This window comes from Festucalex cinctus, chromosome 17 (genome assembly GCF_051991245.1).
Source record: "Festucalex cinctus isolate MCC-2025b chromosome 17, RoL_Fcin_1.0, whole genome shotgun sequence".
Lineage (NCBI taxonomy): Eukaryota > Metazoa > Chordata > Actinopteri > Syngnathiformes > Syngnathidae > Festucalex > Festucalex cinctus.
This window is the reverse complement of record NC_135427.1, coordinates 17,702,575-17,725,960: the sequence shown is the minus strand read 5'-3', so window position 1 is coordinate 17,725,960 and position 23,386 is coordinate 17,702,575. Positions and strand designations below refer to the sequence as shown.

General features: G+C 39.4%; 3 protein-coding genes across 4 annotated transcripts; all 3 read left to right on the top strand.

Moving 5' to 3' along the window:
- Window positions 1-479: 479 nt before the first annotated feature.
- fads6 (fatty acid desaturase 6) lies at window positions 480-5,965 on the top strand. Of its 2 annotated transcripts, none has more exons than XM_077502769.1 (6): window positions 480-818; window positions 2,464-2,630; window positions 2,755-2,935; window positions 3,008-3,195; window positions 5,231-5,387; window positions 5,504-5,965. In XM_077502769.1, the coding sequence occupies exons 1-6, from the start codon at window positions 620-622 to the stop codon at window positions 5,677-5,679; spliced, it is 1,068 nt and encodes a 355-aa protein (XP_077358895.1). In that variant the 5' UTR covers window positions 480-619; the 3' UTR covers window positions 5,680-5,965. The 2 variants fall into 2 exon arrangements, with proteins under 2 accessions (XP_077358895.1, XP_077358896.1); XM_077502770.1 differs by having other exon boundaries at window positions 486-818; window positions 5,208-5,387.
- Window positions 5,966-6,791: 826 nt separating this feature from the next.
- trim16 (tripartite motif containing 16) lies at window positions 6,792-19,290 on the top strand. Its single transcript, XM_077503578.1, has 7 exons — window positions 6,792-7,202; window positions 8,681-9,039; window positions 11,719-12,048; window positions 12,136-12,307; window positions 15,304-15,405; window positions 16,692-17,066; window positions 18,823-19,290. The coding sequence occupies exons 1-7, from the start codon at window positions 7,061-7,063 to the stop codon at window positions 19,047-19,049; spliced, it is 1,707 nt and encodes a 568-aa protein (XP_077359704.1). The 5' UTR covers window positions 6,792-7,060; the 3' UTR covers window positions 19,050-19,290.
- A 553-nt stretch (window positions 19,291-19,843) lies between these two features.
- On the top strand, window positions 19,844-23,386 carry tvp23b (trans-golgi network vesicle protein 23 homolog B (S. cerevisiae)). The gene is made up of 7 exons (XM_077502354.1): window positions 19,844-19,952; window positions 20,192-20,271; window positions 20,344-20,488; window positions 21,598-21,687; window positions 21,772-21,897; window positions 22,559-22,687; window positions 22,796-23,386. The coding sequence occupies exons 1-7, from the start codon at window positions 19,941-19,943 to the stop codon at window positions 22,820-22,822; spliced, it is 609 nt and encodes a 202-aa protein (XP_077358480.1). The 5' UTR covers window positions 19,844-19,940; the 3' UTR covers window positions 22,823-23,386.

The following is a 23,386-nucleotide window of genomic DNA, read 5'->3' as shown; positions in this document are numbered from 1 at the left end:
TAATAAAGAAATCAAAATAATATAAATAAATACAAATATATAATATAAATATAAAATAAATAAAATAAAAAATGAAACAAATAAAGAATTCAAAATATAAATAAATACAAATATAGAATATAAATATGTTTAAATATATATATTTAAAAAAATATAAAAATAATTAACAATAATAATAATAATAATAGTCTTCTTCGCCTGAAGCTTTGCGTCCATTTCCCCACCATTCTTATGAGTCGCTCCCCCTAGTGGCCCGCCAAGTCATTGCTCAATAAGTCATCAACAATGGAGCTGTTATAGTGGCTGTATATTAACTACAAATGTCACAATACTTGGCATAGACATATCGATATTCTATTGGGAGACAAAGTATCACGATTTATGGCCATTTCAATGTATCGTCACACTCCGAGTTTAGATATCGTGACATCCCTAATATTTATGCTTTGCGTGTGTAAAAACTTGTCGGAATGTTCCAGAGAAAAGATGACGTCAGCGAGGCTGGCAATGTGATGATGATGATGGTGATGGTGGGCGTGTTTATTGATCTGGTTGGCAACGTGACCTTTGAACTTTGCACTGCACTGGCTTGCGCGCGGACGAACGGACGGCAGACGACATGGACGGCGGCAAACGCGGGACGGCGACGACGAGCCGGCAAGGCAACAATGAGAAGGTGAAGAAGGACGAAGAGGAGGTCAGCATGAAGGAGCTGACGAGGAAGGTGGAGGAGGTGGTGAAGGCGAGCAGTTGGTGGGAGCGGAGGGGCCTGGATTGCACCATCCTGGCCGGCGCCTTCCTCATCTGCCTGCCAGCCGGTCTGTCATTCATCTTATCACTTGTCTCGTCCCGTGCACGCTTCCTTACTTCCTCTCGCCTTCTCCTGCTTTCCTCATTCCTCCTATTCTATTCAAATGCAAACCTTGTCACATTTTAGCTTTAGCCACATTAGAAACGTGTGCTTCTACTAAACAAGATCAAATGTGGCAAGGTTTTCACATTCTCCACATGGTTTGGACAACTCTGCTTTTTAAAACGCTTGTGGATTCTTTATTGTCCTTGTCTATTGTAACAATATGCAGTATGGCACCGCGCCACAAGGTGGCGCCAATGTTTTTATGACTATATGTACAGCACTTCTTTTTTTCTTTTTTTGCCGTCATTGATGCCGTGGACTTGAATGATAGATAGCCCAAACTCGCCAGTGCAAGCCATTGAATCAATTTGAATGGCGGAGATTAGAGTGGTGACAATCTTTGCGTAACTGTACACTTTAAAGCTTGCAAGTCAACTTCCCCGATGTCAGTAAACCACATGCTATGCATGTTAATAAAAAAACGGCAACTTTCCAGCACTTGAAACGTTTCTATCAGAGCTGATTCCATTGGATCCAATTCATTTTCATGAGCGTTTGGTAGTTTCGCCTACCTAAAAACTACCCACAATGCACCTTGAATTACCCATAATGCACCTTGATTTCAAGATGCACACTTTGCTTATTTTTTTAAAAAGTAAAATAAATAAATAAATAAATGACCAAGTGGAATGTATGTGTTGCTTTGAAGACCCCCTTTTAATTTTGTCGCCCAGTTCTTTAGACCCCAATATTAGATTTGGTAGAGGCTTCTTTTGTTCAATTACACTTAAAATTCTTTAATGTTTTTAAAGAAGTGTACGAGTTTCCTCCTGTAAACATTAAGCATATAATTTCTACATGTGTTTAAGTCAAGTTGTCAAATGTCTCAAGTCCTCTTGTTTATGTTTAATAACTTTAAAACAGCATAAATGATACTGTTTCTACTAAGTACTGTCTCAAATGCTCTCCAATTTGGATCCTGCAAATGTATCAGATGGTATGATGAGAAACCGTTGTTGGGAGGAGCAATATGGCCACCTCGTGACCTCAAAAGTCTCGGCCTATCGGCTATACAGTCTTAAACAGGGAGTCCTCAAGTTAAGGCACACTCAACTTAAGGCGTTTTTACAATGGTTATGCCCGGTCAGCCATTTTGGCCCCGTCCACCATTTTGTCTCCTTGTCCGCTATATGGCCACAGTGTCTTCGACTTGTCCGCTATTTAGCTAACTTAGCTACTGCTAGCACTTGTGCACTTGTGGGAGTATCTTTGGCTTCTTTGCCCCCCTTTCTTTTCCATCCAGCTCTAAGCCGTAATGGTAAGTGCAATAAATTTTAATATATTGTAATAAATTTAATACACCATAAATCATGATGTTTCAACTAAGTACTGTCTCAAGTGTTTGATAGTGTAAACGTATCGGATTGTATGCTGAGAAACATTTCTTGGGAAGAGCAATATGGCCGCCTCGCCACCTCAAAAGTCTTGGGCTACCGGATATCCAGTCATATATATAGATCAGTGTGTATATGCCACCAAGGAGGCGGGACTTCCGTGTTTTCACGCATCACTGCTTTTGTTTCCGGCGCATGCGTGCCTTTTTGCAGGTTTCCTGCTCATGCGTTGCGCCGATTGGTTGCGCTTCACGTGCGGGCTGCTGCTGATGGGCGTGGCCCACGCCGTCATCACGGTGAAGGGGAGCCACCTGGCCAGTCACGGCGCGCTCAGCCACTCGCCCGCCGCCAAACGATTCTGGGCCCTCTTCTTCATCGAGGTCACCTTTCTTCTTCTTCGTTGGTGCTCGTAATAATGATGATGATGATGAGCGTGTTGTTTTTGTTGTCATTGGTGGCCGTCGTGCAGATGACGATGATGTTTGTTGTTGACGTCGTCGACAGATCTGCGGCGCCTTCTCGTCGCACGTGGCGTCGTCGGCACACGTGGCGCTGCACCACGCTCACACCAACGTGCTGGGCCTGGGCGACTCCAGCACGTGGAAGCTCCCGCACCTGCCCCGCCTCCTCTACCTGTTCGTGGCGCCCCTGGCCATGCCCGTCATCACGCCTCTCGTCGCCCTGGGTCAGTCGCTTTTTTTCTCGTCGTTTGCCGTCATTCGTACGCAATTGTCGGACGTCTCGTTGTTGTCGTCAGCCGAAGTGGGCGGAGCGTCGGCCGCACTGGCGCTGAGGACGCTGCTTCTGATCCTGCTGGGCGTGGCCTCGCACCTGTGGCTGCTGATGAGCGTGTCGGGCTTCCGCTCAGCGACGGGCGCCGCGCTCTGCATGTTGGCCACCAGGGCAATGTTCTCGCTGCCCTTCGTACACGTCAACATTTTCCAGGTGAGACGACCACGACATGCTTGCTTGAAATAATTTGGATTTCAAACATGGATGAAAAGGGGGAAAAAATATTTCATCAAAATAATATTGAATGCATTGAGAAAAACGGAAAAGCTAGCCTGCGGGTGGAGCACATCAAACACGGGAGGGGAAAAAAAATCAATCAACATCATACGAGATATCTCCCAAGATATCGACGCCAAAATAAAACAACAAAGTCATAATATTACATGACAACAAATGTAAAAAAAAAAAGAAGAAAAAAGCAATGATGATGACATGTTGAGTCAGTAACATTGCAGCTGAATGAACAATACTGAGCTCTTAAAAAAAAAAAAACATGACAACAAATGTCAAGATGTTGAATAAATTGTCATACAGAATGTAAAACATTTATTTTTTTTTTTTTAGGAAACTCAGGTTATTATGATAAAGAGAACAATTTTACAAGAAAAAAATCAAAAATATTCAATGAAAAGAGAAAATTAGGTCAAAAAAATATATATATATATATATATATATTTTTTTTTTTTTTCAATCACTTAGTCCACTTTCAAACCAAAATGCAGTCTAAATTCAAAATCAGCACTGTGCTTAAAGGGCTGTCTGCCGGATTCACTCAGGAAAATGCACTTTTTAAATACAGGATGTACACACTAACTTTCTCTCAGTCTACACATCTATTTTTTTGTTCATCTTTTGTGGTAATTTCGTCCTAAACCCCCACCTCCCCAGCCTGTATTTTACCATTTTGTGTTTGTTTTGTAAACAGCGGACGTTTCTGTGGGAAGACAGTGTTTACAACCCTCCAGCCAATCGCAGAGCGGGGGGGTGGCGTGGCGCAAACGGGTCGGGCGAACGTGTCAGCTGCGTGACGTCACTCCCGCGGCAATTTGAAAGCACGCACGGATTTTTTTTTTCTTCACTCATTTACACACGTAAGCTTCTGTAAGTGAGTGAGTGAAAAAAAAAACCATCCGTGCGTGCTTTCAAATTGCCGCGGGAGTGACGTCACGCAGCTGACACGTTCGCCCGACCCGTTTGCGCCACGCCACCCCACCGCTCTGCGATTGGCTGGAGGGTTGTAAATACTGTCTTCCCACAGAAACGTCCCTCTGTTTACAAAACAAATACAAAATGGTAAAATACAGGCTGGGGGGGGGGGGTGCGGGTTTAGGACAAACTCACCACCAGAAATGAAGACAAGCTCTGATCTGTAAATTGAGAAGTAGTTTGATTGTTTAAATCCTGTATTTAAAAAGTGCCTTTTCCAGAGTGAAACTGGCAGACAGCGCCTTTAATAAATACATAAGAATTTTTTTTAAATGTATATCACATTAAAGTTATTAATAAAATCTTAAAACCAAACATGTCTTGAAGATGTGACGGAAACGTCAAACAAAAAATTATTCTTTTGCGGACCACTAGAGGGCTCCTCGTGGTACGACTGCACTGACCATACACACCCGTGCAAGCTGTTGAAGTCGTGCGGCGGCCATCTTTCTACTCCCACCTCGCGAGCAGACAACTGTATCAACTATACGTGCAAATTAGACACGTACAGTTCGTTGGCAGTGAGGATAGGGTTGGGGGCGGGGGTTTTGTGGCACTTTGGTCACTATTTTTTTAATAAGTAAAACAAAAAAAAACATGTCTAAAGTCCTCTTGTTTAATACATTTAAAACAGCATAAATTATGCCGTTTCTACTGTCTCAAATTTTCTCCAATTTGGATAGTGTAAATATATCAGCTGGTATGGTGAGAAACGTTTGTAGGGAGGAGCAATATGGCGGCCTCACCACCTCAAAAGTCTTGCCCTATTGGTTATCCAGTCATATATATAGATCAGTGAATCACCGGGAAGGAGAATTCAGCATACGCTTGCGACTCGATCGGCCGCATGTAAAATTGGTGTCAAAAGTGTCAATTTGAAGGAAGTGGGACCTAAAAACAACCCAAAACAAAAGTATGTGTTGTCTTGAGAGCACGTTGCTTGCACTCGTTTTCTTCAGCACATCGGCCTGTCCATGTTCAGTCGCGGGACACGGCCGGCGCGTCTGCTGCAGATGTGTCACGGCGTCCTCAACCTGCCGCGCAACGTCCTGCTGGACTGGACCTTCGGACACTCGCTCATCAGCTGCCACGTGGAGCACCACCTCTTCCCCTTTCTCTCCGACAACATGTGTCTCAAGGTAGAGCGCGCGTTGCCACGGTAACAGCTGCCCGCCCGCCGGCTGGTAATGGCTACATTTGATAAGATGCTAGATGTGCATTTTTTTTTTTTTTTTTTTTTTTTGTCGTGGTCAAGGTGAAACCGCTGGTGCGTCGCTACCTGTCGGATCGCCACCTCCCGTACCAGGAGGATGGCTACGTTTCCCGCCTTCGTCTTTTCTTCCGCAAGTATCAGGAACTGATGGTCGCCGCCCCGCCCATCACCCAGCTGGTTGGCGTCCAGTGATGACGTCGGGGCAAATTGTCACGTGACAACCATATTTGCTGACGTTTGCTGTCCAAAGGACAAATTGGAATTTTGTATCAATAAAATGAAAATAAATTCTGTGATGAACGCGATTGGCTGGCAACCAGTCCAGGGTGTACCGCCTCCTACTGCCCAAAGCGAGCTGAGATAGGCTCCAGCACCACCCGTGACCCTTGTGAGGAATAAGCGGTCAAGAAAATTGATAGATATTTTTTTTGCCTTTTACTTAAAGTGATTGAGGTCACAACCACATGATGATGTCACCAATTAATAAAGCTTGTTGCTATGGTGTGTATTATTGTGCTTTTTTTTTTTTTTTTTTTTTTAACTGTTCGGAAGTCCGAGCCTTCAGACAGGAAGTAGATTTTTTTATTTTTTTTTCAGGAAGCAGATTTTTTTTTTTTTCAAAAAGGAAGTAGATTTTTTTTGTGTGTGTGTCTTCAGGCACCTGAATGAGCGAGCAGACGGACTGTGCGATACTTGAGATTTTGGTATCGATCGATACCAAGTAAATACTGATTCCAATATCGCCGATATCAAGCACTTTTAGGTTCATAAAATATATTTTAAATCATTTGTTCTTTTAAATATTTTTTTTCTTTTTTTTCTTTCAAATTAGACTTTGTTGTTAGGTTCTTAGACATGCCATAATATAATATCCTCAATGGAAACATACCTAGGCTGTTATTTCAATTTGCAAAGTAGTAATAATCATCATATTCTTCTGCATTCAAGGAAACATAAGCCACCAAAGTTCCTCTATAGTCACATGACATAAACGATACATGTTGTGCTACACAAGTACTTAGCTCATCTAGTACTTAATTGTAAACCTCAAACGAAGCATAGTATGACTCATTGTCATATGTCATTCACTGTCAAAATAATTAATTGCTACCGCCCACCGCTATGATTGACAGGCACGTGTGATACAAAGGAATTGCGCAAGATACTCATGAAAACCCAAAATTAAAAAAAATTTTAAAAAAAACACGTAAAATATCGATAATAGTGGTAATAGTGATAATATCGATCCGATACCGGCAGTCGCGTTAGTATCGATTCTATCGATACTTGGCTCAGTCTGCACATCCCCGACTGGGCGGGGCACTTTTGTGCCGACTGCGCGTGCGCGCGCATGTTCCACCGGCACCGGAGTACTGCAGGAATGTCAGCCGAGTGGAATCTTGTCAGCCGGTTCGGCAGGCAAGACGCTTTCTTCTTTTGGGCTCCGCCCGCGCGGCCGCCGAGCGGACTACCCCCGCCACTTTTTTTGTGCGGCTGACGTCGTTGAGGTGTGGCCGCCTCGCCTGGCGTCTTCTCGCCACTCGAGCGACTCGCAAGTCAGGAAGTGAGACGAGCTGGAGCTGCAGCAGCGACTCAAATATGGAGCCCGCCGCGCAAGAGGAGGATTCCCGGCAGCGGGACGTGGTCGTCGTCGTCCCTCAACGAGACCCCCAGGGAGACCCCCAACCTCCCCCAGACGGACCCCCTCAAGTGGAACAGGCTCCCCCTGACAAGGACTTGGGTGAGGAGCAAAAAAAGTGCGAGTGAAGGCGGAAACATTCCTTCTACATCCTTGTACTAGTGCACTCTTGATCGACTAGTAGCATAAACTTCCACAAACTTTTTATTTTTTTTATTTTTAACTTTAAATGTTCTTTTCCACTATTGTCAGTTTTGTACAACTAGAAGAGCAACTAGGAGGACAACTACATATTACTAGTAGTGAGTCAAAATTGTACACTAGTCTCTCACATCTAGTAGTACAACTAAATGTTAAAGGGATACTTCACTTATTTAGCCCATTATAGCAATACAATTTCATATTTTGTCTGTAATTAATTTGATACTTTAATTATTTTTCAAGTACAGTTTAGTACCTTTTAAAAACACATTTTACAATTTGCTGTCGACTTAAAATGACATGAAGAGCTCAGGAAACCAATCACAGCTCAGCTCAGTTTTCTGGTCATGTGACATTCACAAGCTGAGCTGTGTTTGATTACCTGAGCCTTTGTGATGTCATTTTCAGTCGAGAGCATGGAATGAATGAAAATATCACATTTATTAAAGGCAAAATATTCATGTAAAATAAGTAGTGTCCCTTTAACTAGTAGCATTTGATTATGTCACCCGTTGTACTAATGGCATGTAGTTGTCAACTAATGAACCGTTTTGCTTGACTCGTGTATGCATGTTGTTGTCCTACTAGTGTGCTGCTGAATTGTCTTACGAAAGAGTGTACTAATAGCATATGTGGATCTTATGCTGTGTACGGTATAAATGCTCAAATGGTTTTAGTGCACTAGTGGAACAAACGAGTAGAACAACTTTGTTCAATTACTGTGTAACATTTCTGTGCACTAGTAGTGAAACTTTGGCATACGAGTACAACTCCATGTTACTAGTGAGGTAATACTGCGCACCCCTTAACGTCTGCATGCTACTAGTCATATTTGTTGATGTCACTAATATGGCTAGCTAGTAGCTCGTAGTTGTCAACTAGTGTACACTTGGTTTCACTAAAAAGATGGACTTGTTCTACTAGTGTGCCCTAGTCGTGTGCTGAATTGTCTTCCAGCCAGGACAAAGAGTGCACTAGTACTTTGATTTTGAGCTGGATGTCAATCATGAGAAATAAATTCTCAAAATGCTTTTCGTACTAGTAGTAGGCAGACTAGTAGTTTTGCCTCAATGGTAAATTGTGCACTGGGAGCTAGTAGACTAGCTAGTAGTGCACTAGTAAATTAGCTACTAGTGCACAGTTTTGCCTAATTGGTAAAATGTATTTTTGGTGTGTACAAATGTCATAGTGGAAGTAAAACACGTTTATTGTACACTTTACTACAGTGTTGCACTAGTAGCATTCCGAGTGTTTGTTATGCAATAGTGGACCCTACGAGATGCTACTAGTGTCTCACTTGTAACATGTCCTACTAGTTGTTGCAATTGTTTACTAGTACGAGGCACACGTATCAATGGCTCGTGTCGGTGTTTGGGCAGGGGAGGGGCAGGATGAGAAGAAGGAGGAGCCTAAGGATGAGGAGGAGGAGCCCGACAAGGACGCGGTGGTGTGCGACTCGTGCATGGAGCGGCCGCGTCGCGCACTCAAGTCCTGCCTGACGTGCCTGGTGTCGTACTGCGAGGAGCACCTGCGGCCGCACCTGGAGAACGCCAAGTTCCACAACCACCGGCTGGTGGCACCGCTGCGCGACATCGAGCGCCGCACCTGCGAGCTCCACAAGTGGCCGCTGGAGATCTTCTGCCGCGCCGACGCCAGCTGCCTGTGCCGAGATTGCCTGGACGACGAGCACCGCGGACACTGCACCCTCCCCGTCGCGCAGGCGCGGCGACAGCTCCAGGCAGGTGGACGGCCGGCGTCCGTTTGCGACATGCGGCGTCCGTTTGCGACATGCGGCGTCCGTTTGCGACAGGCGGCGTCCGTTTGCGACATGCGGCGTCCGTTTGCGACATGCGGCGTCCGTTTGCGACAGGCGCCGTACGTTTGCGACAGGCGGCGTCCGTGTGCGACAGGCGGAGTCCGTTCGTGACAGGCGGCGTCCATTCGCGACAGGCGGCGTGAGTTCGCTCCATCTCGCTCAAGATGATTTCTGATGTCTTGTGGGCAACTACGGCATGTGTCAACCTCCTGGGCCAAGCAGAGGTTTCCCTCCTCCAACACACCTGCATCCAACCATCAGGATTGTTGGTATGTTTCTGCAGAACTTGCTGATGAATTTTGAATCGGGTGTGTGGGAGGAGGGAAACTTCAAAAATACGCAAGACTGCGTGCGGACGTCCATGGCCGGAATTTAACGCCAGATAATCACCAATCTGCGAGTTTAATTTAAAAACAAAACAAAACAAAAAAACGCTAACCGATTCAGTCTTAAGACGGAGCAACATTTCTATTTACTGTATATAATTGTATAGATTTTTTAAATTATATTATACATTTTCTAATTTATATATTAATTTTATATAAAAAATATTTAAATGTTTTTTGTTTTTTTGTTTTTTTAAATATAATTGTATAGATTTTTTTGTGTTATTATAAATTGTACTTTATACATTCATTTTATATAAAAGATAATTATTTAAATTATTTTTTTATTTTCAAAAATATGTGTTTATTTAAATATAATTGTATTGATTTTTTATCATATTATACATTATATGTTATATATTAATTTAATGTAAAAATATTTATTTAAATAATTTTTTTATTTTTAAAAATACTTATTTAAATATAATTGTATTGATTTTTTATCATATTATACATTATGTTATATATCAATTTAATGTAAAAAATGTTTATTTAAATTATTTGTTTCCCAAAATATGTATTTATTTAAATATAATTGTATAGATTTATTATATTATACATTATATATTTTAAATATTAATTTTATATCAATATATTTCAATTATTTTTTGAATTTTTAAAAATACTGATTTAAATATAATTGTATTGATTTTTTATTATAAATTATATACGTATGTTATATATTAATTTGATGTAAAAAAATATTCATTTAAATTATTTTTTTAATTTTTAAAACTATGAATTTAAAAGTGTATGTTATTAAATGAACCTTTCCATGTCAGTGTGCTGGATTGTAAAAGTTGAGGAAAATTGTCACCAAATGCAGAATATCGTCCAATCTGATTTAGTCAGATTTATAAAAAGTATTCCATCATCGTGGGAGATGATGTTACAGAAAATCTACTGGAAAAAACTAAGGAACTATATTTCTGCTGCACAGTGAAGACAAAAGTTGGCTATCACACTGTAGTGTGACATTTAAATGTGGTCAACATTCAAACGGGACAAATTTATAAAATGTTACATTTCAACGTAACGTGGAAAATTGGATGTTTGAATGCGTCGAGCTCACTAGAACTTGCTGGCATTAATCGCTTTCAGATTGTTACATTGATTGATTGTTACTGATTGATTGCGTGATTGACTTTTTGGTTTACTTGATTGGTGGATTGTTAAAGTTGAGTGATTGGCATCAAGAAGTTTTTGCTAACGTGCGACACAAGTGACAAGATCAAGCTTCAGCTATTTGCGTCTCTTCGGACAAGCGCTGACCTTCGCACGCACGCACGCACACACACATGCCGGCTTAAATGAGGAATGCGATAAAGATTGTGACCCACCGAGTCCGAATTGTTTACACAAACAATGTCAAATGTGTGACACAGACACATGATCGTCGGGGATTCGCTTTCCTCTTTTGACTGGCAAATTCAGGTAAATGTAAAAATAAAATGTTTATAGAATACAAATACAAATATATAAATAAATACAAAATATTTAAAAAATTACAAAAACATAATACATCATTAAATAATAAATAATAAAAAATTGAAATAAAATTTTAAAAACCAATAAAATACAAACAAAATAGGAATAAAATAAAAAAAAACAAAAAACAAAATAGGAATAAAATACAAAAAAACAATTAAAAAATAGGATTAAAATAAAAAATAAAAACATAAAAATAGGACTAAAATAAAATAAAATAAAAAACGTTAAAAAAAAAAACAGGAATAAAATAAAAAAAAAACCCAAAAGGAATAAAATACAAAAGAAAATAATTAAATAATAGGAATAAAATAAAATAAAAAACAGAAAAAATAGGAATGAAATACAATAACATTAAAAAATAGGAATTAAATTTTTAAAAAAGACATAAAAAATAGGAATAAAATACAAAAAAAACCCATTGAAATAAAATACCAAAAAAATAGGAATACAATACACTGCAATTGGCTGTCAACCAGTTGAGGATGTACCTCTCCTACTGCCCAAAGCCAGCTGGGATAGGCTCCAGCACCCCTGCGACCCTTGTCAGGAGTAAGCGGTTAAGTACATTGATAAATAAAATACATAACAATAACACAACATTCACTCGAATACTAAAATGACATGTTTGCAAAACAAAAGCAAAAAGTGCAATTTAACGAAAAACAACATTTATGAAAAACACGTCACATCATGCAGCAAACGTGTGCGCGTGCGTGCTCCTCAGAGGGAGCTGCAGGAGAAAGACGTGGAGATGAGCAAGACGCTGACGGCGGCGGAGAACGCCGTGGACCAGCTGCAGCTCAACACGGTGTCCATCCAAAACTCGGTGGCGGAGGTGCGCGCCGTCGTCCGCGCCCAATTCGAGCAGCTGCGGGCCGCCGTGGAGAAGGCGGAGCGGCAAGTCGGCGACCTCCTGGAGGCCGAGGAGAAGCAGGCGCTGGGCCAGGCCGACGGCATCCGCGCACACCTGGAGCAGAGGTGCGGCGAGCTCAAGAAGGCCCGCGCGCAACTGGACAAGCTGGCGCGCAACAAGAACGACGTCGACTTCCTGCAGGTGGCGCCAAAAAAAACACATTTGTCACGCCTCCATTTTCTTTCCCAAAAAGAAAGACTGGATCCATCTGATGATGTGTGCGTGCAGGAGTATTGCGAGTGGAAGACGCAGGCGTCGGACATGTCGCTGCCCGGCGTCTACATTGGCCTAATGGACGGCCTCAAGTCGGTGAGCGGCGTCATCGCTGAAGCCACGCAGGAGCTGTGCACCGCACTAGCCACATCCTACATGGACAAGGTCAAGGAGACGTGCAACGCCGGTCAGTTCCAAACTTGCATCGCCTCACCACAAAACGGCCAAATTTAACGGAAAAACTAATTAAGTGGTTTAACCAAAGTTTGCTGCAAAAACAACAAAACAAGATTTTGTTCAAAAATCTATTTGGGGATCTAGGAATCAGAATAATTCCGAGCGCAGTAGTGTCGACATTTCGGAACCATCTAAAATGCAGTTGGGTCAGCAAGAACCCAAATTGGGTCAAGAATGGACCAAACCAACTTCTTTAGTTATTAAACCCAAATAGTTGTGTCAAATTAAATTACTAGCCCTTGATTTCTGGGTTATTCATGTGACCCATCTTTCTGGGTTATCTCGCCCATAAAATTGAATTAGGTCACAAATGAACCGACCCAACTTTTTGAGCTATTTAGCCCGTAAAGTTGGGTCAAATAAATAACCCCCAAATCAAGCCTTTGGGTTGGGTTATTTATTTGACCCACTTTTTGGGCTAGTTGACTAACCCAATTGAATTGGGTCAAAAATTAACCAACCCAACTTTTTGAAGTATTTAGTCCGAAATGTTGGGTCAATTTAAATGAGTAACCCAACTTTTTTACCTATTTAGCCCATAAACTTAGGTAAAATAAATAACCCACAAATCAAGCCTTTGGGTTGGTTTATTTATTTAACGCAACTTTATGGCCAACCTAATTGAATGAGGTAAAAAAAATTAACCAACCCAATTTTTTGGCGTATTTACCCCCAAATGTTGGGTCAAAAATAACCCAAATTGGGTCAAGAACGGACCAACCCAACTTTTTTAGTTATTTAACCCAAAAGCTGGGTCAAATTAAATGAGTAGCCCACAAATCAAGCCCAAAATTGGGTATTGTGTGAGTTATTAATTTGAGCCATCTTTCTCGGTTATTTGGCCCATAAAATTGAATTGGGTCACAAACGAACAGCCGCAACTTTTTGAGCTATTTATCCCATAAAGTTGGGTCAAATAAATAACCCACAAATCAGCCTTTTGGGTTGGGTTCTTCATTTGCCCCAATTTTTGGGTTAGCTGACTAACCCAATTGAATTGGGTTAAAAAAAATAATAAAAAATTAACCAACCCAGCTTTTTGAGGTATTTAGCCCCAAATTTTGGGTCCAATTGAATGAATAACCCAGAAACCAACCCAATTTTGGGTTGGTGTTGCGGGTTATTTATTTAACCTTGGCTTGGTTTGTGGATTATTCACTTTTTGGGTTCATTCAATAAGCCCAAAAAGTTGTCAGACCCAATTCGGGTTGTTTTTGACCGAACCGTTTTGAGAGCATATTATGTCACCGCCATGGAAAATCCGTGTGCAGCGATTTGAGGCCCGTGCGATGATTCGCGACCCAACTTGAATCTCGGCAGGCGTGTTCTTACACGTGTGGAATGTTGCGCCTGCGTGTCAGAGATGACGTTCAGGTGTGGAGCGTCGTCCCCTGTCCAAAAATGTCTCGTCACTCCGGTGGGAAAAAAAACAATCCGACTGGAGCATTTTGCCATAAGAAAGTCAGGTGACGCTAGTTGGCAAAAGGTTGAATAGAGGCGAGTCGACTCGTCTCTTGTTGAAAAACAAACTTTTGGAAGTCACGACGACAACTTTTGGGACAACATTTTCACCAAACAAAACAACCTCCGTTCAACTTGTGTTAACTTCGAAGGAAGCCTAGCTAGCAGTTAGCATGTGTGACTCAGGGTTCAGAGGTCATGTGCTGGACATCCAGACTTGGACTTTCCATTTTGCCGACTTTGCGTGTTCTGCCGATGTTTCAACTTCCTCCCATATTCTGAAAAAGTTGTCCGTTGGCGACCAGTATTTGTGGGGAAAAAAATATTGTTAAAGGGATATTTCACTTATTTAGCCTATTATTAGCAATAAAAAGTGAATATTTTGTCTATAATTAATTTGATACACATTACTTATCATGTAAAATGAATACTTTTTAAAAAAGAATTTTGCCACTTGTTGTCGACTGAAAATGACATCACGTGCTCAGGTATCGACCAATCACAGCTCACCTGTTTTCTCGGTTTTGTCATGTGACATTCACAAGCTGAGCTGTGATTGGTTACCTCAGCACATTGTGATGTCATTTTTAGTGGACTGCAAGTTGCAAAATGTGTTTTTAAAGGTACTAATTGTAACATGAAAAATAATGAAAATATCAAATTTATTATAGACAAAATATTAACGTTTGACTGTCAAAAATGGCTAAATAAGTAAAGTATCACTTTAACTGTGTAAAAACAAATTCAGCATTTTAGGTGAAGAAAATGTGTCATGTTATGAAAATAGTCGTATTTTTTTCAATCAATAAATTTCGAAAAATATTTGAGAATAAGACGTGATCTAAAAAAAATAAAATCATATTATTATTAGAGATGTAACGATATCCAAACATCATGATATGATATTATCACGATATGCAGCTCACGATATAATTCTCATGATATTGTGGGGATGTTGGTGATATTTAAAAAAAGGTCACAATATTGTCAAAAAGAAAATTAGTTCATACCAAAAAAAGCACAATATTGTGTTTTTGTACATAACAGCAATGCATATAATCCACCTATGATCTCTAATAATAATAATATTGAGGCGCTTACTTATTAATCCATGCACACATTGAGTTCCTCCACATATTGAATCGGTTCACAGGCATAGTAGGTTCCCCTTCATCTGAGAATTAGCACAGATTTTAAACATAGAAGGCCAAAACATCCCTAATAAAAATTAAATTGCACTAATAAACTAGCTAGCAGAGGGTGCTAGAACTGCACCCATGGAAATCAACCTGACTTTTTTTTTTTTTAACAGATGTGCTGTTAAATATTGTGAACATGACAACGACGACATTGTGGCAGTTTTAATATCGCGATATCACGATATCGCACTTATCGTCACATCCCTAATTATTAGGATATAAAAGTCAAAGTTTGTTTGATTTGCAACAAGTGTTGAAGGACGACGTGTTTTGTTTTCCTTTCCAGACAAGGTGGGAATCAAGACGACGGTGCAGGTGCAGGACATGGTGGCGTCCAAACAGCACACGAACCTTCCCGAGCCGCTCACGCGCGACGACTTCCTCAAGTGTGAGTGTGACAAAACACGTTTGTTCGCTCTTCAATTGGCGTCAACAAACAAAACCAAATACGGAAGCAGGTGGCGCCGTTACCAGTTACACTTGGGAGGCTAGAAGAAAAAAGACAACTTGAGCTTTTTTTTTTTTTTTTTTTTTTTTTTTTAGCGGTGTGGTTCTGTTAGTTTTAGTCATTTAAATAAATTCTTAGTGTTAGTTAGTTTCAGTATTAGATTTTTTTTTAAATGTGTATTGCTTTTTTATATTAATTTTACTTAATTTCTTTATTTATTTTTATTTAGATTTTATTTTTATTTTTTATTTTATTTGTTGATTTTATTTATTTATTTTTATTATATATTTATTATTTAATTTTTATTTTAATTATTTTTTTTAAATGTGTATTACTTGTGCGCAATATTTAAAAAAACATGGGAGTGATGTCATCTTTTGTTGCTTTTCTATTGGCTGCTGTTCGATGACATCACTTCTGTGTGACACTTTCAAACGTACTTATTCTGCTTTATATCAAAATAAATTGCTTCAAATCACATTTTAAGGGATACTTGACTCATTGAGACATTTTCAGGAGTGAAAAGTTCATATTTTGTCTCTAATTAATGTGGTAACAACATTTTTCATGTATAATTAACACCATTAAAAAGTAATTTTTCTACTCGCTGTCGACTGATGATGACATCACCAGTGTAACAACCAATCCTGGCTCAACTTGCTGACCAAACCCAGAAAACAGGTGAGCCGTTATTGGTCGTTAACACGGGTGATGTCATCATCAGTCGAGTCGAGTATTCATTGTACATGAAAAATAATGAAGTTCTCAAATTCATTCTGGACAAAATCTGAACTTTTCACTGCTGAAAATTGTTTATTGAGTCAAGTATCCCTTTAGAATCATCCCCAAAGGTTCATGTATTAAATTAATTGTTGCTCTAATTATAGTTAGTTTGGTAAACATAAAATGTATTTTGTTAGTTTTCGGGGAGGAGTTAAAAGCATTTTTAATTTTTCTTTAATTCATTGTTTTTTGAATTTTTGTTTTTGTGTTTTCCTTATTTTTATTTAACTTTTTAAACTTTTCTTCTCCCCCACTTCCTTTCAAGCAAAATCATATTTCTTTTCCTCTTATTTTTTTGTTCATATTCTGAAACTATAGTATGAAGTTGTTGCCTGAAAAAAATGAAATAAGTAAAATCGCCTTGCTGCCCAACAGCTGAATGCTGCAAAAAGAGCGTAACGTGTTTTTTTGTTTTGTTTTTTTTGCGTGCATGCATGTGTCAGACGGCACCCAGGTGAGCTTCGACGCGGACACGGCGCACGTGTTCCTGCGCCTGACGGAGGACAACCGCAAGGTGGCTAACACCACGCCCTGGCAGCATCCTTACCCGGACCTGCCCGAGCGCTTCCAGGACTGGCGGCAGGTGCTGGCGGCGGAGAGCTTCTACCTGGGCCGCCATTACTTCGAGGCGGACATCGGCGGCGAGGGCACGCACGTGGGCCTCACCTACAAGAGCATCCGCCGCAAAGGCGACGACAGCGGCGGCTGCATCGCCGCCAACAACTTCTCCTGGTGTCTGCACTGGAACGGACGCACCTTCTCTGCCTGGCACAGCGGCGTCGAGACGCCGCTCAGCGTCGCCAAGTTCACACGAGTCGGTCTGTATCGTTTTTCACCTATTTGAGCGCTAATGCGTACCAAAGCAATTTGAGTCTTTTGAGTGTGACCAAATATCGATATGGTGATAAATCTCCTGATAGATTGTTGATACGCCTACGCAAGTATCGCAATGTTTGTAGTTCATATACAGCCACTAGAACGGCTCCATTATTGATGACTTACTGATGACTTGGCGGGCCACTAGGGGGAGCACCTCATAAGAATGGCAGGAAATGGACGCAAGTCTTCAGGCGAACAAGACTCATCAGCGCTCAGTGACTTGTGGAAGACATTTATCTGACTCACTTTTGCATATGGTTCTATGAAAAATTATTTCTTTAATTTTTACATTTTAAAACAAATTTTATGTTTCGACTTTTTGAAGCACACCATTTTGGAGGAATATTAATATTGATGTAATTGGATTTAATATTTGTCATTTTATTTATTTACTTTTGCTATGTTACACAAAAAATTGTGTAAAATGTCGTCAATCATTTTATTTATTTATTTACTTTTGTTATGTTACACAAAAAATTGTGTACAATATCTTCAATCATTTTATTTATTTATTTACTTTTGCTATGTTACACAAAAAATTGTGTAAAATGTCGTCAATCATTTTATTTATTTATTTACTTTTGTTATGTTACACAAAAAATTGTGTACAATATCTTCAATCATTTTATTTATTTATTTACTTTTGCTATGTTACACAAAAAATTGTGTAAAATATCTTCAATCATTTTATTTATTTATTTACTTTTGCTATGTTACACAAAAAATTGTGTAAAATATCTTCAATGTTAACATTTTAAAACATATTTTACATTTCGACTTTTTGAAGGACAATTTCTGAGGATTATTAATATTGATTTAATTTAAAGTAATTTTATTTATTTACTCTTGCAATGTTACACAAAAAATTATTTTATATATTCAGTTTTAACATTTTAAAACATATTTGATGTTTCGACGTTTTGAAGAACACAATTTCTGAGGGATATTATTTATTTCATTGGATTTAATATTTTAAGTAATTTTATTTATTTACTTTTGTAATGTTACACAAAAAATAATAATAGTAATATATCATCAATTTTAACATTTTGAAACATATTTTACGTTTCAAATTTTTGAAGCACACTATTTCTGAGGAAGATTAATATTGACTTAATTTGATTTAATATTTAAGCAATTTTATTTTACTTTTGCAATGTGACACAAAAAAATGTAAATTATATCTTAATTTTTTACATTTTAGAAGCTAAAATTTGTTTTGACTTTTTGAAACGCACAATTTCTGAGGAATATTAATATTGACTTAATTGGACTTAATATTGAAGTAATTTTATTCATTTACCTTTGCAATGTTATGCAAAAAAATATTGTCAGTTCATAAAGGGAAACAATTGATTATTTAACTGACTGACATGTTGTACAAGATTAATGTTTAATAAGAAAGACAAAAATTTGTCATTTGTATTTGTTTAAAAAAAATACACGAAAGTAGTCAGTGTGAAGAAAACAGCAGTTTGAATATTGTGCGCAAAAACAATTGATTTTCTCATTGAAAAAATAACATCAGTTTATGTCTTGAGTCGTTTTATCGTGGATTTATTACCTGAGCAATAAATCGCTAATCGTGATATCGCGAGGTAATAGTTATTGTGAGCCTTGTATTGCATATCCTATCGTGTTTTAAGGTACCTAGAGGGTTCCCATCCCTAATTTTGCCCGCGTTCCTCCCCTCAGGCGTGTACGTGGACTCGGCGGGCGGCGTGCTGGCCTTCTACGGCGTGGACGACAGCATGACGCTCATCCACCGCTACGAGGCCGACTTCCTGGAGCCGCTCTATCCGGCCTTCTGGCTGCCCAAGAAGGAGAACGTGGTAGTTCTGGTGCCGCCCGGCGAGCCCTTGCCCCTCAAGAGCCCCTCCCCGCCCACCTCACCCGCAAACGCCGTCCCCCCTCCTCCGTAAAAAAAAAAAAAAGAAAAAAAAAAGAGCATCGTGTGTCACTTGCCACCCGGCAGGAAGTTCTCCTTCTATTTATATCTTGTCATGGCGCATGCACATCCTGCATCTCTCCATGGAATTGTGCAGAATTCACTTCAAGGACAAACAAATCAAATACACATGATGTATATCAGGGTTCCCATGACAATTACACATTTATATGTTTGACATGAACTTGATCTTATTAAAAAGTTTACACTCTCAAGTAGATCTTTGTTTTATTTTAATTTTTTTTTAGCAAAACAGCCCAGCCTAACATTTACTGACTGAAGGTAAGTCAAATAAAAATAATACATTATGGGCTTTCCGTTTTTTTTTTATTAAATAAAAGCACTTAATTTGATCATTTCAAATGAATGTCATCAAAGTAACGTACTAAATAGATGACAAAAAAATACAGTAATAACGATTAATCTCTGAATTTGACAGCGTAAAAACAATCATAATAAATTTAAATATAGTATTACTTTTCCAAGTATTTTTGTGTTGTGTTATTGTGTTATTGTCGTTCGTTAGGCCAATGACATGGGGACGCTCAGGTCACGTGAGCACGCCGGCGTCCAATGACGTGTCTGTAAACTCGTAACCAGGAAGTTTTTAGCTCTGGTATCAACGATGCTAACAGACGTAAATATAAATAAATAAATACAATATATAAATAATAATATATATTTAATATATAAATATAAACTAAACTATAACTATTTTGTTAATGTTAAAAACGATCAAGTTTAGTTTGTTTTTGCCAACCCGCTCACGTGACTTGACACGCATGTTGGGTCACGTGAGCATGCCGACAAGGTGACGTGTCTGTCCGCTAGCATGTAAGCAGGAAGTGTTCGTTTGAGCTTCGACATGCTAACAGACGTAAGTGAACCTTTTTTTAATGTTTACAATAGGAAACTTTTCGATCTTTTTCAACGGAAAAGCGGTGTTTAGTACGCGTTGAAAATAATTTATTGCTCGCCGAGTGTGACGTGTACCATTGTAGGAAAAGGTAGTAAGCTAATGCTTATTGTATTGTCAAACATTTGTAGAAATTAGCTTTAGGGAAAAAACTGTTTTCAATCCCGTTTTTACGATCACACTTGCATTGCGTCCCTCAGGAGAACAACGATGAAGATGTTGCTCTCTTTGATGCTGAGGAGGACGCCGGGCAAAGAGTGGCCAAGAAGAAAAGCATCAAGTCAGTCAAAAGTTGCCTCGTCAAAAAAAAAAGATGGAGTGATGATGATGATGACGATGATTTCGTTTGCAGGCATCCGGTGGCGTCTTTCTTCCACCTGTTCTTCAGGGTGATCGCCATCTTAGTGTACCTGCTGTGCGACACCCTGAGCGCCGACTCCATCGGCGGTATGGTGGCCATCATCCTGCTGCTCTCCTGCGACTTCTGGACCGTCAAGGTGGGCGCCTCCGTCTCCAACCATCCATCCGTCCGTCCAATCGTCAATCCATCTGTGCCTGTGTGTGTGGCAATATCTCCCCTCTCTCTCTCTTTTTTTTTTTTTTTTTTTTTTTGGAACGATAGAGTGGTAAGAGTGCTTCCACTTTTGTACTTTTTTGATAGATTTATTGTGTTTAAGATAAAAAAAAATACAGCAACAAACAAGTTTGTATTGTTCAAAATTCTACTGCCATATTGTGCCTGCTAAACTGCAAATGAATATTGCCTGCAAATATCAGGAACTGGCGTCATTGACACTAATAATTAGGAGTGTGACGATATAGTCAAACCGCGATAAATCGTGATACTTTCTCTCCTGATAGATTATCGGTACATCTACGCAAGTATCGTGATATTTGAAGTTAATAGACAGCCACGAAAACAGCTGGCTCCATTCTTGATGACTTATTGAGCAACTAGTGGGAGCGCCTCGTAAGAGTGGCGGGGAAATGGATGCAAGTCTTCAGGCAAAGAAGACTCATCAGCTTAGTTTCTTCTTCTTCTTGTTGTTATTATTATTATTATTATTATTTTTATTATTATTAATTTTATTGTAATTATTTTATATATATAATATATATATATATATGTATGTAATTGTATATTTTTTATATTATTATTATTATTATTATTATCCATTTTCCATCCATTTTCTTGACCGCGTATTCCTCACAAGGGTCGCGGGGGGTTCTGGAGCCTATCTCAGCTGGCTCTGGGCAGTAGGCGGGGGACACCCTTAACTGGTTGCCAGCCAATCGCAGTATTATTATTATTATTATTGTTGTTGTTGTGGTTGTTATTATGGTGGATAATTGTGTATTTATGACCTGACCAATAATAGGGATAATGGCGGTATCCTGAGCATAGTATCACATATTTGTATGGTATCTCACCCCTCCTAATAAATAATTGATATGGACTTGACCCTCGGGGGGAAAAAAAATGGATGGGTGTCCGTATTGTGCGTGTGCATGTCTGTTTGTCCACGTGCACACGTCTCTTTTGCCAGCCGGCGTGTCGATGGTAATTTCTGTCGGCCAAATGTGGCGCCATTGTGTTGTGGTTCAGAACATCAGCGGTCGTCTGCTGGTGGCGCTGCGCTGGTGGAACAAAGTGGACGAGGACGGACAAAGTCGCTGGGTCTTTGAGTCGCGAAAGGTGACGATGATGGCGACATTGCACGCACGCACGTTCGGCTTCCCCGGCGGCTGACCAAATGTTTTTTGTTTGTTTGTTGTTGAGGGTCCGAGGAGAAAAGCAAGTTCCAAGTCGGACTCTCGCATCTTCTGGCTGGGTTTGATGGTGTGCCCGCTCGTTTGGGTGCTCTTTGCCTTCAGCGCCCTCTTTCGCATCAACATCAAGTGGCTGGTGAGGCCGCCGGGCATGGGCGGGGCTTGTCTTCTTCTTCTTCTTCTTCTTCTTCTTCTTGTTCTTCTTCTTCTTCCTATCATCATCATCATTAGTATTATTAGTACATTTTTTTTCTTTTCCTTTTTATTCTTGTTCTAAACCTTGGGAAAAAAAGAAAAGGGGGAAAAAAGGAAAAAATGTAGTATCATTTTTATTATTATTATTATTTTAAGAATTATGTGTTACTTAGCAACGCGTAAGCTCCCCCCCCAAAAAAAAAAAAAAATTACAACTCATTGAGAAGGAATGGTCTGCCAATATTTACACAAATAGATTTGACATCATTTTCTGATTTGAGTCCACACCAAAAAAAAAAAAGAAATACATACATAAATCCAAATAAAAGCCCCCAAAATCAAGACACTTGTATGCTCCCATCTCCCATTTTCAAATTTGTTGACCAATTCAAACCATTCCAACATCAATCTGTTCAGATCATTCCCCTTCTGTTTTTTTAATTAAAACCCCGTAATAGTTTTTTTTGCCTATATATATATATATATATATATAGTTTTTTTTTTTTTTTACAATTTTTGTCTATATATATTTGTTTATATATAAGGGGCTGTTGTTGTTGTTGCTATGGTGACGATATGAATGTGTTTTGTGTGTCGCGCAGCCTGTGGTGCTGATGGGCGTGGTGCTGCAAGGGGCCAACCTGTATGGATATGTCAGGTGCAAAGTGGGCGGGAAGGCAGAGTTCAAAAATATGGCCACCAACTACTTTGGCAGGCAGTTCCTCAAACAGGTCTTTTAATCATTTCTTTCATTGATTGATTGATTGATTTGAAGGTTTTTATTATTTATTTATTTGTGTTGCCTGTGTTGACTCATATTTTTGTGTTTTCCTCCTCAGACGTTGTCCAAAGAGGAGGAATCTTAAAGAGTGGCGGCTCATCTACGAAGTTCATTTCATCACATATGGGACGCATGTTGCCATTTTTTTTTTTTAAATTAATTTCCACTTCTTTTTCCAAGTTGTTGTTTTGTGTTAGTCATCTTGGGTGAAGAACATATTTGTCTTTGAATTGATTCTATTATCTTTGATTTCCTCTTAACTCCAATGCTTCAGTTTGTCGGGTTTACGTTGTCAAGTATTTCAGGATGTTATTTATGTAAAAAATAAGAAATAAGCAATGTTTGTGTACATACATTCATGAACTTGATTATTGTACAAATCATAGTAATGCAGTCAAACTTTGTTGTTTGAACAGACATTAAAAGCATTAACACTAAGGAACTTTCAGTTTACGTTGATTATGGCGACGCCATGTGGACAAAAGTGGAACTGAGGGACGTTTTCTATATCGCAAGACTGATTTGTTCTTTGAAAGCAGACAAAATGTCTTAACTTTTTTTTCCTTGAAGTGTTTTGTGTTCATCTCATGCACTTTTTTTTTCCCTGATATTGGTTTTGTGCAAATAAAAAACACATTTCATCTATCGA